At 38.8% G+C, this 17,031-nt stretch overlaps 10 protein-coding genes across 10 annotated transcripts; 6 read left to right on the top strand and 4 right to left on the bottom strand.

The window, feature by feature from the left end:
- The first annotated feature begins 675 nt into the window (after window positions 1–675).
- RHIMIDRAFT_139375 (uncharacterized protein) lies at window positions 676–3,005 on the top strand. The gene is made up of 5 exons (XM_023605668.1): window positions 676–927; window positions 986–1,217; window positions 1,283–1,373; window positions 1,424–2,465; window positions 2,521–3,005. Exons 1-5 carry the CDS (start codon window positions 816–818, stop codon window positions 2,895–2,897), a joined length of 1,854 nt encoding a protein of 617 aa, XP_023465746.1. The 5' UTR covers window positions 676–815; the 3' UTR covers window positions 2,898–3,005.
- RHIMIDRAFT_139381 (uncharacterized protein) lies at window positions 2,731–4,196 on the top strand. Its single transcript, XM_023605669.1, has 5 exons — window positions 2,731–3,146; window positions 3,216–3,272; window positions 3,334–3,450; window positions 3,513–3,624; window positions 3,679–4,196. Exons 1-5 carry the CDS (start codon window positions 2,936–2,938, stop codon window positions 4,091–4,093), a joined length of 912 nt encoding a protein of 303 aa, XP_023465747.1. The 5' UTR covers window positions 2,731–2,935; the 3' UTR covers window positions 4,094–4,196.
- A 667-nt stretch (window positions 4,197–4,863) lies between these two features.
- On the bottom strand, window positions 4,864–5,704 carry RHIMIDRAFT_251842 (40S ribosomal protein S2; the record flags this gene model as incomplete). The annotated part of the gene is made up of 2 exons (XM_023610890.1): window positions 4,864–5,600; window positions 5,674–5,704. The coding sequence occupies 2 exons, from the start codon at window positions 5,702–5,704 to the stop codon at window positions 4,864–4,866; spliced, it is 768 nt and encodes a 255-aa protein (XP_023465748.1).
- On the bottom strand, window positions 5,569–7,523 carry RHIMIDRAFT_283815 (PHP domain-like protein). Its single transcript, XM_023613156.1, has 4 exons — window positions 6,894–7,523; window positions 6,746–6,841; window positions 5,674–6,683; window positions 5,569–5,600 (listed from the first exon to the last, which is right to left on the bottom strand). The coding sequence occupies exons 1-3, from the start codon at window positions 7,334–7,336 to the stop codon at window positions 5,966–5,968; spliced, it is 1,257 nt and encodes a 418-aa protein (XP_023465749.1). The 5' UTR covers window positions 7,337–7,523; the 3' UTR covers window positions 5,569–5,600; window positions 5,674–5,965.
- Window positions 7,524–7,626: 103 nt separating this feature from the next.
- On the top strand, window positions 7,627–9,347 carry RHIMIDRAFT_139405 (putative isocitrate dehydrogenase; the record flags this gene model as incomplete). The annotated part of the gene is made up of 6 exons (XM_023605670.1): window positions 7,627–7,860; window positions 7,921–8,020; window positions 8,070–8,230; window positions 8,294–8,842; window positions 8,894–9,084; window positions 9,148–9,347. 6 exons carry the CDS (start codon window positions 7,630–7,632, stop codon window positions 9,224–9,226), a joined length of 1,311 nt encoding a protein of 436 aa, XP_023465750.1. The 3' UTR covers window positions 9,227–9,347.
- RHIMIDRAFT_237859 (uncharacterized protein) lies at window positions 9,231–10,514 on the bottom strand (the record flags this gene model as incomplete). Its single annotated transcript, XM_023608836.1, has 3 exons — window positions 9,231–9,461; window positions 9,529–10,313; window positions 10,373–10,514. 3 exons carry the CDS (start codon window positions 10,512–10,514, stop codon window positions 9,231–9,233), a joined length of 1,158 nt encoding a protein of 385 aa, XP_023465751.1.
- Window positions 10,515–10,757: 243 nt separating this feature from the next.
- RHIMIDRAFT_313579 (uncharacterized protein) lies at window positions 10,758–11,729 on the bottom strand (the record flags this gene model as incomplete). The annotated part of the gene is made up of 3 exons (XM_023614869.1): window positions 11,425–11,729; window positions 11,347–11,369; window positions 10,758–11,284 (listed from the first exon to the last, which is right to left on the bottom strand). Exons 1-3 carry the CDS (start codon window positions 11,655–11,657, stop codon window positions 10,758–10,760), a joined length of 783 nt encoding a protein of 260 aa, XP_023465752.1. The 5' UTR covers window positions 11,658–11,729.
- Window positions 11,717–13,280, top strand: RHIMIDRAFT_313580 (uncharacterized protein; the record flags this gene model as incomplete). The annotated part of the gene is made up of 6 exons (XM_023614870.1): window positions 11,717–12,013; window positions 12,151–12,370; window positions 12,419–12,567; window positions 12,620–12,756; window positions 12,813–13,051; window positions 13,101–13,280. The coding sequence occupies exons 1-6, from the start codon at window positions 12,009–12,011 to the stop codon at window positions 13,278–13,280; spliced, it is 930 nt and encodes a 309-aa protein (XP_023465753.1). The 5' UTR covers window positions 11,717–12,008.
- Window positions 13,281–13,335: 55 nt separating this feature from the next.
- Window positions 13,336–14,521, top strand: RHIMIDRAFT_283820 (derlin 1). Its single transcript, XM_023613157.1, has 3 exons — window positions 13,336–13,523; window positions 13,576–13,863; window positions 13,923–14,521. Exons 1-3 carry the CDS (start codon window positions 13,347–13,349, stop codon window positions 14,184–14,186), a joined length of 729 nt encoding a protein of 242 aa, XP_023465754.1. The 5' UTR covers window positions 13,336–13,346; the 3' UTR covers window positions 14,187–14,521.
- Window positions 14,522–15,778: 1,257 nt separating this feature from the next.
- On the top strand, window positions 15,779–16,832 carry RHIMIDRAFT_251848 (uncharacterized protein; the record flags this gene model as incomplete). The annotated part of the gene is made up of 3 exons (XM_023610891.1): window positions 15,779–15,872; window positions 15,912–16,786; window positions 16,809–16,832. 3 exons carry the CDS (start codon window positions 15,779–15,781, stop codon window positions 16,830–16,832), a joined length of 993 nt encoding a protein of 330 aa, XP_023465755.1.
- Window positions 16,833–17,031: the final 199 nt, after the last annotated feature.

Consider the following 17,031-nt stretch of genomic DNA (forward strand, 5'->3'; position numbering starts at 1 on the left):
TTTGTGCGGCATGTTACATTTTTTTTTTCGTTGCCAAGCGTTTCTCTCTTTTCTAAGAGAATGGTGTCATAGGTTATCGTAGGGCTGATTCTACACATAATGCAAATAATTGAGTCAGGTCTTTTTTTAGTAGCAATCAATTCTTCATTGTTTACGTTCAGTTGTCCTTCATAATAACTTGTGATAAAAATTTGAAAGATGATGGAAATGAGGAGAAATAAGGTGGACATATGTCGAGTTTTCGCTACTATATGCTAGCTACTAGTGGGTTTTTTAAGGCGATATGTCAAAACACGCTAAACTTCTTCCTATCCACAAAAGACTCACTTTATTCTTGTACCGTTGAACTCTGTCTATTTTAAACTCGGAACAAAGCATTTACAGTAGTGCAGTCGTATTGCACACAAGAATTTTAGGGAAACGCACAAAGACAGTGTCAGCTCGTGAATAAAACTATCAATAATACTTTTTTTTTAAATAAAAAAAAGAGACAGTACATTGTAATGGACAATATTTTACGATAAGGAACTACCACTCTACACTGGGCGTTTTTATTGCATTTATAAATGCTGCAAGTCACAACGATAAAAAGTGTATATGTGGGCGTAGCGATCGATCTTTTTTACGTCATTTTCCCGCGAATTTTTCTTTTTTTATTTTCTTTCTCGCCTTTTAGAAGAAAAAAGCCCTTGTATATTATTGTATAGTCACCGATTAGCTCTACCTTTGCTTTTTATGTGTATGCATACCTCTTGTTAATTTATATTTATATTTGTTTATACCTCCCTGTCACTCTTGCCCTTATTATTCTCGAGATGAACGCAAACGCACCTAGCTTTGTTCCTTCAAATAGTCACAGAAACAACAACAACAACAACAACAACAACAATAGCAGTAATCATAACGGTAGCAGAAGGAAGCGTCATCGTAAATAAGGAAAAACCTTATCCAATATGTATATAATTGACCTTTTATATTCCATTAGAAAAAAGAAACAGATCTACCAACAACAATAACAATAATGACATTGAAGAGCAGCTAGACCTTGTTCAAATAGCTCAACAGACAGGTGGCACTACAGATAGAAAAGGAAGAGTCTCATTAAACCACTTGCTCAACTTTTCATTCCCTCAAAGACAACGACCTCAACCTATCATCCGACGACAAAAGATTACAAGTTACCAGCCCTATAATAAAGAGAGATTTGTGAATGCAAAGTAATAACGGCTTGCATATAAACAAAAAAAGAGGGAAAAACTTATATTCTAAAAATTATTGATAGCTTTCGATTTATGCTTAATCCTTTTGGAGACTACAATTATCAACTGGCAGACCCTGACATCAACTTTGATTGGGATGCGGTCGAGCAAGTGGTAAATATTGACCCTACGGCCTTGATTTCAGGTTTAACCCTGTTTTCTAGATCATTTCTTCGAACGAGGTTCAAGCCTGTCCTATCTGCTTATCAATGCCTACTGCGGCTCGTGTTACAAGATGCGGACATGTATTCTGTTTACCTTGTGTCTTACACTATCTCGAACTACGCGAAAACCCAAAGAGGCTGTGGCGAAAATGTCCTATCTGTTGGGATTCTATCTATGAGACAGATATTAAGGCAGTCAAGATTATCGAAAGCCGACCTATCAAAGAAGGCGATATCATCACGCTGAGTCTCATACAGCGACCGAACCATTCGACCTTGGCTTTTCCAATTTCTGATACTTGGCCATTACCAGAAAATGTCATTTCCAATTACATAAAGCCAGATGAACCACTTATCCCTTGGAATAGTACGCCATCTGCTGCACTGTTTGCTCGATTCATGCTAGCAAGTCCAGATTATCTTGTTGCCGAGTATGAAAGAGATAGTAGAGAGCTGGATGATGCCATGTCAGATGCTATCGGCTGGGGATCAGTCGATGAAGTGCCATTCATTGAAAAAAGTAAAAAGATGGTACACGATCACATCAAGCGAATTCGTCATCAGAAGACAAAGGAATTGGATCTGGTACAAAGTACATTGGATATGATGTATGAAGCAGTCGCAAAATACCACAAGAAACACGCCAAGGCAGCTGAAGGCATAGAAAGCCATTCATCACCTGAAGAAGAAAACTCAATTCCTGAAGCTTACAGGCAACACCATTCACAACAAGGTGAAAAGCCATTGGCCAAAGTGCAGAACAGCACAGCCAATGACTATTACTTTTATCAAGCCAAAGACGGTCAACATGTTTATTTGCATCCGTTAGACATTCGAATTTTAAAGCACGAATTTGGAGATTATCATCAATTTCCTCATGAATTAGAGGTGCAAATAACCAACGTACAAGAATCTACCTTGGACGAAGATTTGCGCAAAAAGTGTAAATATTTGAGTCATTTACCTTTGGGTTGCGATGTGACCTTTTTGGAAATTAACATCAAGGACATTGTCTCTGAAGATACTTTCCAAGTATTCAACAGTAAGTTCATGCTATTTTTTAAGAGGTCCACAAATGTAACTTTTTTTTTTTGTAGATGAATTAAATGCTCGTTTCAGAAGGAGAAAGGAAAAGGAGCAACGAGAGGATAAGGAAAGAGAGTATGCAGAAAATAAATCAAGACTGCAGGCAGTAAAGGAACAGGAAGATGAACGTAGAAGGATGGAGAGCGACCCTTTCTTTTCAATGTACAGACAACCTGACGATGAAGAAGAGCAGCTTGCCCAAGCCATGTCTGAATCTTTGGCAATAGCTGGCCATCACCATGACGACGAGGACGATGGTCCACGTACAGTGTGGGGGACACGTATGGTAGCCAATCCAGAAGAGGAACACTATATGGACCATCACGATTGGGCTGATCATATTGTCATCACCAAGAGTAAGCGAAAAGGGCGCTCAAAAAAGCGATAAAGATAAAAATAAATGGTAGTCGCTTGTTGAATTGTCGCATGAAATTAAATCCCATAAGCCACTTGTGCCGTAGCGTAGTTTTCACAGCTTTCTTTTTTCTTTTATATATTTCTCCCATTGATCAATCTGCCATCATGCCAAAAAACAACTCTAAAGATGACAATGAAAATCACTCATCAGTAGCAACAACGGCAGAATCTTTAGTGATCGAACAAGATTTTGTGTCTTTTAAGAGACAACTTGCCGATTGTAATTTATAGATTGATTAAATTATATATTAGACTAACCTCTCTCTTTTTTTTTATTTTTTTTATAAAGTGCTCGTTTGTGGTATCTGCTTAGATACCATCAAAGACCCACACAGTCTTGATTGTGGTAAGTTGAATAAAGACACAGAAAGAAAAAAAATTAACACGCGTGTGTCACTAAATAATAGGGCACTCATTCTGTGGTGAATGTCTGTTGAGTTGGTTTGAACAAAACAAAATCTGTCCTAGCTGCAATACTCCTGCCCCTAGACAACCAGCAGCTAACCACACAATACATAACATTGGTACAAATAATGATATTCTATGTTGCAAAAAAAAAAAAAATGCTAAAGCGATCGTGTTTTAGTGAGTCTTATCAAAGATCAGCACAATGTTAAACGATTAGCAAAAGATGCCTGGAAATCCATATATGCATCCAGGCCTTTACATGAATTCGTCTTTGACTCTGATGATGACGTGTAAGTTTAAACATGATTTTGTACGAAAGAAAATTAATAACATGTAAACAATAGTGCTCGTTGTGCAACCTGCCACTGGGAGCTGAATGCCAATTTGACTTGTGACAGATGCGAGCTTAGGTACTGGAGAGGCCCAGATGGTGTCGATTACCATCCAGAAGAAGATAGTCAAGAAGAAGAAGAAGAAGAAGGTGATCATGAGGAAGATCAAGACCTGTCTGATTTTGTTGTGTCAGACGATCAGTCAATTGAATTTGAAACTGATAATGATAATGGAAGTTACTCTGGAGACTCTTTAGTTTCAAATGAACCACCACTCTACTATTCAAATCCAGTGTTTATAGATGATGAAGCATCAGAAGATCAATCAGATAGCGAAGAAGAAGAGGAGGAGGCGCCTCGTTATTTCAATGCTGGAGGTATGAATAGTATGATCGTCATCAAAAGCATGTACACTAATACGTTTTAAAGCGAGATCCCGTTTAAATAAACGTGTGGTTATTAGCGACAGTTCTGACGAAGAAGAGGAGAGAGACAATTCGGACTCCAATGACAGCTCTGATGATGAAGAAAGGGAGGACAGGAACAGGTCAGGTACAAGTGACAATTCTGCAGAAGGACAAGAAGAAAGAGATAGTTTGGTCACCAGTGATAGCTCCAGTGATGAAGGAACGATGAACAGAGACCATTCGGTCATACTTTTGAGTGATGACCAACAAAGTGATACAGATGAAACAAGTAGCAGCACATACCCCGATTATGTTGAAATGGCAAGATCAGACGACGATGATACATATCATACAGCTTATATCAATCACACTAATAATGGAAGTAGCAGCAGAAATACAAATAGCAGCAGTAACAGTAGTAGTAGTAGAAGTAGTAGTGATAGTAGCAGTACTGAGGACGATGATGATGAACCAGACTATAACTTTTCTACGCCACCATCACAATCAACATCACCACCTCCAAGAAGCATCTCTAATAATAACCATAGTATAGATAACAACAGCATCAGTACAAACACTCATACATCCAGTACAGCCAACAATAACTCAAAGAAAAGAAAGAAAGAAAATACCAAGCATAAACAAAACAAGAAGCACCGCAGATAGACCCATAATACTAATTTGTATACAACACAGACAAAAACAATAACATTTGATGTATAAAGCGAAATCCATTGATTTGTAAAAATAAAATCAAAACTTATTTATTATCGATATGACTTTGCTATATTTACTTTCTTTGCTTTTGAGCAAGGAAATCAGAGAATTCTTGGTAAGGACCTCTTTGGAATTCAGTTTCTTCCCAAAGATCAGGAGTCAAGAAACCATAGGTGTTACCAATAGCAGCGAAAGTAGCCTTGACAAAGTTACCAAGGGTACGAGTGGAACCACGAGAGGTAGTATAACAATCGGTAATACCGGCCAATTGGAGGACACGCTTAGCGGTGGGAGAGGCGACAATACCGGTACCTCTGGGAGCAGGAACCAAACGAGCCATGACGGAACCACAGCGACCAGAGACCTTACAAGGGACAGTGTGAGGTTCACCAAGGCTGGAGCCCCAGTAACCACGACGAACAGGGATGATAGCAAGCTTGGCAAGAATGATACCACCACGGATAGCAGTAGCAACTTCCTTGGCACACTTGACACCCAAACCAACATGACCGTTTTCATCACCAATGACAACAAAGGCCTTGAAACGAGTACGTTGACCAGCAGTGGTTTGCTTCTGAACAGGCATAATCTTCATGACTTGATCAGTGAGCTTGGGAAGGAAGTAATCGACAATTTGATATTCCTTGATAGGAAGAGAGAAAAGGTAGATTTCTTCAATAGACTTGATCTTGCCAGCCTTGACAAGACGACCAAGCTTGGTGACAGGAACCCATTCGTTCTTTTCTTCACCACGACGTCCGCGGCCAGCACGACCACCACGTCCACGTCCACGTCCAAAACCTCCGCGTCCTGTTGAATGAAATAAAAAGGAGTTGTTTAGTCGATTTCTACATGTCGAAATGACGCATCTTCCAATATTTACCACGATTACCGGCCGTAGCAGAATCAGCCATACTACAATAATTCGATCATATGCTTAGTTTCTTATATTTCATCCATCCATCCATCAAGCTGAACACTTACTTTATTATATATCAATAAAGGAAGAAAGAAAACACAATAGCCCCATCATTATCTCCTGCTTAATACACCTCATCTTCCGCTATCCTCACTTTTTCTATTTCTTTCTAGGCCGTACAATTATCATTCAAAGAATCGAGATAAATTACTAATAAGGAAATTAATAGGTATGTGCGGACCGGACCAGCGTTTATTTAAGTTGTATGGTGCTTCAATCTCCGTTTATTTATTGCATAAACGATGGCCCAGCGAAGGGCCTCAAAGGAAAGAACAAACAAGAAAATCCAAAATATAAACCAACCGATGACGGTTCCATTAACATTTAGTCTCTCAGGCTGACAAAAAGTGCCTTGGAAACTATACATTCCCTTGTAGTCGTCGTAGAACATACCAAAATAATCGCCCAAGGCGAGTAACGGTGTAAGCAGCTTATAGCTATAGGGTGCATCAACATATACACGAGGCCTTGTGCCGGCTGGATCAAACAGAAATGATGTCCGTCTATTTCTTATCTCATTCATGATGGCCGTACGTGTCATGTTGGGCGCTTGGATCGTCAGCCACGCTTGTGCACCGACCGAGGGGTGATGAAGATCCATGCCGACCATCTGAATGAGATTATGCTCAATAGCTGCTTGATAGCTAGCCATATCAAAGACATCTTGGTTTACAATTTCGAAGCCATCAACGCCCCAACCGATCAGTTGGTCGATGCTTGGGTGGTTGGGCAGTCTTGGTAGCTGGTATCCTGCCTCGGTTGTGTTGCTCCAAGGAATATGGTTGACGATGACAAGGCCACCCAGTGCATGAACCTTTTGGATGACTTGCTGCAGCTCTTGATCGGTTGGGTTAGGCCCTGTCACGGGTACTGTTTCGTTGATGTCGATAAAGTTCATATGGATCCGGCAGCAGCTAGAGTTATTTCAAAGCAGTTATGTCAAGCTCGTAGTGATTCAAATGTGTTCCTTCTTTACCTATACTCCATGCCTGGAATCACGACAATAGATTGATTGTATTCGGCCAAAGCTAGTTTCTCTGCTTCTATTCCGCCTTTGACTGTATTATGATCTCTAAATAAATAATAAAAAACCAAGTACACAAATATACACACATAGCTCTTACGTGACAATGACTGCATTATATCCATTAGCAAGGTGCCAATCGAGCAATTGACGGACGTTCATTTTTCCATCACTGTACTTTGTATGCGTATGACCGTCAAGAAGCACATTATATTGAAATGAACGATTGTAGGGCCGTAGTGTTTCACTTGGATCAATCTTCCAATCAAATTGAAGGTTGGAAAAATCCTCAGATGAAGGTAAACCATCTGTATATTTGAGACCGAGGCCAAGAGCGATCAGGACGCCAAGGACGACAATGAATGCGCATAGACGATAGATGAAGCCTGCTAAATAATCATGCTGAGCCCAAAATGCCCAATATCGGGACATCTTCTGTTGGTTGTCAGACTGTCGTAGAGGGGTATAATGTTGACTCATGTCTTTGGTTATTGATGTATCACTGTTTTCGGTATGGCTATCAGGTTGTCTATGAGTTTCCATTAAAATAAAGAGAGAGAGAGAGAGGCTTCGTCTTAAAAGAAGCTTCGGGATATTAATGGGGCTTGGAAATTAATTTATTTGTGTGTGCGCCAAGGGAAAAGAAAGAAAATAGACAGTACAAAAAGAGAAAGAAAGAGGGTTTCAATGAAGACTGCACAAAAATGAATAGGTCCATTGAATAAGATGTCCCATTGGACGTTTTTAAAGTCAGAGCAAAACACTATCCAACTTGAGTCATTATTTCCATCATCTCTTTTTTTTTCTCTCTTCTTTTTATTTTCATTGTGTAAATTATGCTTAGCCTTTGTCGCGCTGCTAGTCGTAAACCTTTTGTAAGCGCATTATCTGTTGCTCGCGCGCACTACTCGTCTCAATCACGCATTACGGTTGCTAACCCTGTCGTCGACTTGGACGGTGATGAAATGACTCGTATCATTTGGTCTGACATCAAGGAAAAGTTGATTTTCCCTTACTTGAAGTTGGATCTTAAGTACTACGATCTTGGTATGGAAAATCGTGATGCGGTAATACAAGCAATAAACAAAAGAAAAAAAACGAAGTGTGTATTTATTTGTGTATTTTAGACTGATGATCAGGTTACTGTTGAAGCAGCCGAAGCTATCAAGTTATATAACGTCGGTATTAAATGTGCCACAATCACACCTGATGAAGCTCGTGTCAAAGGTAATGTATATGCACAACAGAAAGAAAGGGAGAACTTATGGTATAATAGAGTTTAATTTGAAAAAGATGTGGAAATCGCCTAATGGTACCATCCGTAATATCTTGAACGGTACCGTTTTCCGTGAGCCGATCATCATGAACAACGTTCCTCGTATTGTCCCTGGTTGGACTGAACCCATTGTCATCGGACGTCACGCTTTTGGCGATCAGGTAATTCAAGAGAGAAAAGGGCCATTAAAAAAAAGATAAAAAGATCTAATCTCTTGTCTAAAGTACCGCTCTACGGATTTTGTGACAGATAAGCCGGGTAAATTCGAAATGACATTTACACCCGCTGATGGTTCTGAAGCGCAAAAGTGGACCATATTTGATTTCCCAGAGAAGGGTGGTGTAGGTATGGCCATGTACAATACCAATGACTCGATCAGAGGTTTTGCCCACAGCTGTTTCCAGATGGCTCTCAGCAAAAAGATGCCTCTGTACATGAGCACAAAGAACACAATTTTGAAGAAATACGATGGTCGATTCAAGGACATTTTTGAAGAGATCTATCAAAGCGAGTACCGCCAAGAATTTGAAAAGAATAACCTCTGGTACGAGCACCGTTTGATCGATGACATGGTCGCTCAAGCACTCAAGTCCAAGGGAGGATTTGTGTGGGCTTGTAAGAACTATGATGGTGATGTCCAGTCCGACATTCTCGCTCAAGGATACGGTTCTCTCGGCTTGATGACCTCCGTTCTGGTTACGCCTGATGGAAAGACAATGGAAGCTGAAGCTGCTCACGGTACGGTCACTCGCCACTATCGTGAATATCAAAAGGTAAACATATAGAGCGAACTTTGTAATTTGCTTAACCGGGTCATATGTTAGGGTAACCCTACTTCTACTAATCCCATTGCCTCTATCTTTGCCTGGACTCGCGGTTTAGGACATCGTGCAAACCTTGACAACAACAAAGAATTGACCAAGTTCACGTTAGATCTTGAACAAGCTTGTATTGATGCCGTTCAAAGAGATAATGTGATGACAAAAGATTTGGCCTTAGCCATTCACGGTAAAAAGTAAGTGTATAATAAACAATGCAAATATGAATTTATTAATATTGATATAAATATGATATATAGTCTCAAGACTGAACACTACGTGACAACGGCTGAGTTTATGAAGCATGTCAAAGATAATCTTGATAAGACACGTCAATAAATTATTAGGATGGCAAATGCTGTCTTTTTATACTATTATTTTCTCTCTCTGGTAACTCGGCAGACAGAGCAGTTCGTTTCTTTTGAGGAGTCAACACGTCGTCTTCTTGAATGATATCTGGAATAAGAAGAGAGCCGTCACTCGGATATTTGTACAACGAGAATTGAAGTTCTTCCGGGCCATCTTGAGGGGATGCAATGGTAGGACTGGTCACATGATGACAGCTTGAGTCGCACTAAAAATCAAGGAGGGATACAAATTTGAGTCAAAAATGTGGGTGAGCGGAAATGATTTTTTTTTACCTTATCTAATGCAGGAATATCCATATTCTCCAATAGCATCTGAATAAAGTCACACATATTCCTTTCAAACGGAACAAGTGGATAAAGTTTTTCCAATGCCATAAAGTGACTTTCGAGCGTATCTCCTTCCTTCACTTGAACGAATTCCTTTTCTCGTTGTCGTACTTGAAGTTTAAAGAGATACATGGTTCGTGTCTTTGGGAAAAGTAAGTGATGATCAGCCGCCTTGACTGTCCAAATGTTGTCGTCTTCATCTTCTTCTTCCTCTTCATCAAAACTGTCTTCTTCATCTTCGTCTTCAACATAACCATAAGAGAATATTTCATATATGGTCTCAAGTCCAACATGTCCATCGCACATGTAGCTCTGTATGGCTGCTTGAGTGAGTAGATCGAGAAAGAGATCGTACCAGCGAGGAGGCATACCACCGCCCATGACAGGTTGACCTGCAACCGTCAAAAGCTTAACATCCTTGTTCTGCTCAAGAACCGATCTGAGCATGTTGGCGCTTGTCTTTAGAAACGCAGGGATAGCTTCAGCTAGTCCTGGGCCTGTTGCTGGAGGGCAGCAATGGGGTTGTCTGTGTTGACGACAGAACAGGGGTTGGAATGGCTTCGAAAAGTGGATATTGTCTTTTATCTTTCGTCTGAATCGGTATGGATGAGTAATGGGCGCAGAAAATGTCACATGGAAAGGACGACCCATAGTTAAATTTGTGAGTTGGCACAGATTTAACCTTTGTTGAATAGTCGGGTCTTTTCGTTGCTTGTGGTTCGCGAGGATATCTAAAGACATACCAAATGTGTGAGCAAGCAAAATCAAAAAAGAAGAAATATGATATTACTATGGATTACTGTTTCTATAATATTTTTATTATCCATGTTGATATGCTTTTGTGATAATCGCGATTGTATAGAGTGATAGAATAAATAATCAAGGATCATATTATTGGTTGAATAGTGGGTATTAATTTTTTGAGTGCTCATGATAAGAATTACAAGGGGAAAGAAAGAGATAGAAAGAGATAGAAAGTAAGAGGAAAAAGAGAAAAGATAAAAGAGCCTAGGAAAATCAAGGGATAATCTTACTTACTTTCCCGATGTTTCCTAACTTGGCTTCCGTAAGCAAGTCACTTACTGATAACCCGATTACGGTTAATAGATCTAACAGCCGCTCTCCCTTTTTCACACTCACGCGATTTTAAGGATTAAAAAATCATTTTATTTTTTTTATTTACAGAAATTTTTCTTCTTGGTAGTCCATTTTGATAAGCGTTGATATAGTAACCAAGTGGTTGTGATGGAAACAAATGATTTAAATAGTAAAATAAAAATATTCACAGCTGAATGATTTCTTTGAACATAAAGTAATAAAGATGACCATACATCATCTTCTTCTTTGTTACTCTCTTCTTCATCTTCACTCTGTAGCAAAGGCGACACTGGGTATTCTGGTTGGTATTCAATTTCAATGATTTCTGGATTAAAAGAGACACCCACTTTAGTACTATGCGATGTGGATGTGGATGTGGATGATGATGAGATGCTACTGAAACTATTATTTCTTGTTGTTGTGAATGAAGATGAGTAATAATCGAATAATTCAAGCATGGTATCGTCGGAGCAAGTCGGTAATGTTGTAGGTTGCACAATCATGGTGCTATGTTTTTTCAAAACAGGCTTTATTCCTTGGAGATGGTCAGAAGCAGGTACAGAGTATGTTTGTGTTTCATTTGTATAAATAGGACCATATAACCCTAGAATTGATATTAACATTACACACATTCTTTCTTTTCCTTTTTTTCTTATTAATTCTTACATGTGATATCAGATTCCTTTTGCCTATGTTTATGAATATTAATAACAAATAATAAATAATAAATTAATTCCTTTTTACCAGCTCACTGAAGATGGATCAACTAACTTATTAGGTTGACTCAAATTGGATGTGCAATTCCTTGCCATTTCTCTCCAAAGTGCATTTTGTAATCGTTTGTGTTTATAATCTTCATGCTTATCGTGGTTTAATTTACAGATAATGGAATATTTACGAGTTTCTCGATAAGTTTGTATTAGATCATCTGTATTCCATTTATATGACAAGTAGTCTACACAGTATTCAGCTTTCATTTTATAAAAAAGGAAATAGGGAATTGGGGTTAAAAAAAAGAGATATGTTTGTACAGGAAAAAGAGAGAGAGAGAGAGAGAAAATAGTAAAATATGGTTTATATACGATCCGACAGTTAGAAGCACAGACCGCGTTACACACTGAGTGGCGTGGTTAAGATTTTAAATCAACATGAAGTAATTTTTCCCTTATCGCCCTTTTTCACTGGTGTGTGAATTGCATTACTTGTTTTGACATTTTATAGTGTAACTTTTTAATAAATAAGCATGTGATGAGCTTGTTATTATTTATAATTAAATATTCCCGACACTTCACATTAAGGTTTTGTTATATTTTGAAGTGGGGTTCAAAATGGGGTTTGGTTAGGAATGGGCGCCTTTTTTGAATTCACACACATCCAATCCTTTCCCTCCCCCCTTTAATATACACAAATGAGCTCAATGTAATAATAAAATATAAATCTGAAACACTTTACGACTTATCACGCATTTAGGCAGTTTGAATCTGTTCAAGAGGAATTAGATTATTGGAGAAATCATGCTGAAAACTTAGAAAGCACCTTACAGGAAACAAGAGCTGCCCTTGACGAATTTCAAGTGTCTTCTCGAGAATTGGAAGAAGAGCTCGAAAAGGAACTTCAAACAACAGAAAAGGCTTATAATGACTTGAAATCACGTTGCGAGCATTATAAAAGAGAAGCTGAAGATTGGAAGGTAAAAGTTGCTGTCCTATTTAAAAACCATCTAACAAAACTGTTTTAGGGCAAATACACAGAATCAAAGCATGAGCAAAATATTACGATGGTGCAGATGCAGCGAGAGATCGATATTCTCAGAGCAACAGAAGAGTCATTTAGAAAGAAAATATTGGAATTAGAACTGGATAATGATGACTTGGAAAGGACGGAAAGGTAAGTAGGATTGCTTGCTTATCTTCTCTCCATTCACTCTTATACACTCTAGGGCAGCAACATCTTCTCTAACAGATTTAGAGATGAAACTTAATAAAGCCATTGAAAGAAATGCTATACTCGAAAATGAAATCATTGCCAAAGATAATCTAACAGAACAAGCACAGCGACTCAGGGATGAACTGAACGGTAGAATCGATAATATACTTTTAGATAAACATGACGCCCTAATAATACTTGCTTAGAGGTCAACCAGGAGCTATCAGTCTCTCGTGCACAGGCAGCAAAGCAAAAAGAAATGATTACAGAGCTCGAGAATAAATTACAAGAGCTTGAAAAGAAGAATAGACAACAAGAGGCAATGAATCAACGATCGTCAACGCCTGACTTTGACCCTTATAATTTACGTCAAAGCAGGGTACCTCGAACATCTTCTGCATCTAATCCTGTCAAGATGGTTCAAGATATGGTTGGTCGCGTCAGGGTATGTTTTTGATTATATCAAACAAATGTATGGCTCACATTTTTTTTAGAGTTTGGAAGCGCGTCTGCAATCATGCCGCTCACTCGTCACACCTCTTCTCAATCCTCCACCCTCTTACAGCTCCTCCAACTACATCTCGCGTCCTTCTTCACCAACTCGATCTGTCAGTTCTATCAGTTTCGCTAATATCAAGGCAAGACGCCCCTCTGAATACATGAATAATCCATGATAAATAAAAACAAGTCACCCTTTGTACGCAATTCTCTTTCTTTCTCTTTCTTTCTTCACAGAACCTATGCCACCCGTCAATCGAGCACCACGTAATGAGTTAATCGAGTGGTACAGCTCCATTCCACCCATCACAAGAGCTCTCTTGACTCTGATGATTGCAACAACAACAGCATCAACTCTTGGTCTGATTCATCCGTCATCACTCATCCTTTACTGGCCTGGTGTGAAACAGAGATTACAAGTAATAAAAAGCTGTTATTATAAAAAAATGGGAAGTCTAATCATAGAAATAGCTTTGGCGTCTCATGAGTTGCTTTTTTGTAAATAGACTCGATTTAGGTTTTGCATTCAACGTGTTCTTCTTGTACCGAAATTCACTACAACTCGAGACTGAGGTATTTCGAAACCAGCCTGCAGACTACATTTTCTTTTACCTCGTTACCTCAGGTTTGCAGCTGGCTGCAGCTAGTTTTATCAATCTATATGTCTTGAGTGACGGTCTCCTGCTATCAGCAGCCTATCTCTGGTCTCAGCATTATCGTGACGTACCTGTGTCATTCATGTTTGGAATTCGATTCAAGGTAAAAAGATTGTCAATAGAAAAAAAAGAAGAAATGTTATTTATCAGTTCTCATTGAAGGCATATTATCTCCCTTGGGCTATGATTGCAAGTGATTTTATCATGTCAGGAGGCGAGATACCCAAGGCTTCGATCGTTGGTCTATTATCATCACATATTTATCATTATTTAACTACAATCTATCCAAGCCAAGGCGGACGACGTTATATTCAAACACCCGATTTCCTTCGCCGAATCTTCCCTTCTCCTAATCAACCAAGAAACAACCATACGAACGTGTTTGGTAGACATGCTTGGGGAAGAGGACGACGATTGGATAGCTAATAATAAATGACTATATCAGCATCTTTTTTTTATTCTGTCAAACCGAAAAGCGTGTGAAATCATTAACTAAATTAGTCTTCTTTGTATTTTGGGCGGGCAGAAAATAAAATTTCTCAACAATCAAATCTTTTACCCACTAAACAAGGTTATCTTCAAGTATAACACAATTTTAACTTAAAACTTGCATCAGTTTAGTTGAATTTAAGCGTGCTATTATTGTTCTCTGTTTGTTTGTTTGTCGCTCTTTATTGTCATACCTTCTCACACATGTAGTATAGTCTAGAACAGGTTTGATGATTTCCGAAACGCCCAAGCAAATCTTTTTTATATTTTTATTCTTTTCTCATCTTGATAACACTGAAACCTCTTTTATTAAGCAAACATAAATCAATTATATCTCATAGTAACGAAGGATGCTTCAGTGACCTTGCTGTATCTTGGCAGCCTTTCAATAGAGTAGATCGGTTTTATATGCAACAGTCGTACAAAACAAATGTTTACACATCCAAACCTTCTCCAAGTTTCATTCCCCTTTCCGAAGGGCCAAGGTACACAAAAATGCGGCTATCGATAAGAACAAAAAGCATGAATATACAGAAATAGATTTTTTGTGTGTCCAACAAATTGATTGACACAATTAAATCATAAAAGCCAAGGCTCGACCATTGAGAATGAATGAGGGAGTTGGTATTGCCACAACAGTGACCAAAAAGTGTGCAGTAACTTGAAGATTCCATTGGTGAGGGAATTTTTAGCTCATGATGAAAGCTTAAGAGAAAATAACGCTATTAGGTCTTATCGATGTTATGGAACACAATTATATAAAGCTGTAATTCACGCACGAGCGTAACGATGATGGAAACTGATGATAGCATGCAGTGTGTAAATAACTGCTATATCAAGCTATTGACATGCTCTTTTCAAAAATGATAAGACAAGGGTGCCTCAAGACAGGTATTGTGCGTATATTTGCAACACCATGGATATTATTTCGCCACACCTATTTTCTCAATAATCGGGCGTACTTGGATAATACTTGGTTAGATTTAGTAAAACCGGATAACTGGGTTCAGATTAAGTTAAGGCTTATTTTTGAAACACTTTTCTTTACGTGTAATGAAGAGATTATTATCATCAGGTCATTGATGCCCAAAATATCTCATGCTTTCATAATGCAACCGTAATACAGCTGCGGAACCTCTAATATCTGGGCTTGGGTTGTATTAAGTAAAAGCATTGTTAAAACTGAATTTTACAAGTTTCATAGATAAAAGAAAATCTACCAAATTGAGCAGAGACCACGCTATCTGACATTGAACTTGACGCATTTGGAGCGCTGGTAGATCTTTCTTGTAATAAGAGTATAGGCATCGATTATATTTATTAACAAGTAAAGATTTAGTCGGCCCATTTGGGCCGATATAAACTACATTTTTTTTTATTGGACAGATCTTCTCAGTTTACACGACGCGTGTGATTACTACAAAGCTTAAGACCTGTATTTTTATTTCGTTGAGTTTTTAAATTATTTTTTATAGTATTAAACAGATCTAAATCTCTCAAACAACATCAGTAAAATTTAAAGTTCAAACATGCCTCCTGTCAACAAAAAACTTGATGTCAACGTAAAAGTATCAGTTAGCAAGCGTTCCATCACTGATAATACAGTGAAAACTATATTACTCCGTGAGCACGACTAGAACGAAACTAAGTTGAGCTTCCAAGGAAAGACGATTGCACGATCTGAGGAAAATGGTAAGGTGATGTACAATGTACTGTTGGATGAAGCAAATGGCCACATCCTCAAGCTTAGTGAAGGCGCTATCAAGTACGTCGGCCCTCTTTCAACTCCTGTAGCTCAGGAGACTGTTGTCGACACCAATGTAGTCGAAGCTGAAGATTTGTTGGAAGATGCAGTGGATGAAGATGAGGAAGAGGAATCCATCGATTTGATTTCAAGTCGTGGGTGGACTGCTGATGAGGCCTATATGGACTCTCGTCTAAGTGGTTCAGCAGAAGGATTCACCTCCTTGAACTCTCGTTTAATGATGAACAATGGAAGATATGCCTCTCCATTGGATTATTTCTTGTTCTTCCTTCCTGTGGATCATTTTTATTCCATTATCCACAACACCAACCTTCATGCAAGAAGTCTCGGCCATTGGGAAGATATCACCTTTCATGAATATCTCATGTGGATCGCACTCTTGACGGTAATGACTGTGGTCAGACATGGTGATAGAAAGGCATATTGGAGACAAGGCCAGTCTTTTTTCTTGATGAATGTTGACTTTAGTCAATATATGTCTTTTAACAGATTCAATGACATTATGAAGATGCATGTTTTTGAACTTCCTTCAAAGCAGGTTCAGGAGCTTGACCCTCTTTATCAAATTAGGTCCACCACCCAAGCCTTCAATGATCACATGGCTAAATGTATAATACCAGGAAAATATCTTGTTATCGATGAATCCATGAATCAATGGTTAGGTACTGGTATGCCAAATTTGAAGAAGGTTCCTAGAAAGCCACATCCAATCGGACAAGAGTTTAAGACGTTGGCTGACAATCACTGCTACTGCATTTTATGTATCGATACAGTCAGTGATTCTTGCCCAAAAGAATATGACAAAGATTCTGGTATGAAGAAGCTGACGGCCACTGTAAAACGTTTGGTAAAACCTTGGTTTGGCTCTGGTCGAACAGTCATTGCTGACTCTTGGTTTGGTTCGCCCGACATGATCTCAATGCTGATGAATCATGGTCTTTATTCGATTATGCAGGTCACCAAGCGTCGTTACTGGCCTCAGGGCATGCCTGAAACAGACATTGTGGAAAGCGTAGA

Source organism: Rhizopus microsporus, assembly GCF_002708625.1.
Source record: "Rhizopus microsporus ATCC 52813 unplaced genomic scaffold scaffold_9, whole genome shotgun sequence".
Taxonomy (NCBI): domain Eukaryota; kingdom Fungi; phylum Mucoromycota; class Mucoromycetes; order Mucorales; family Rhizopodaceae; genus Rhizopus; species Rhizopus microsporus.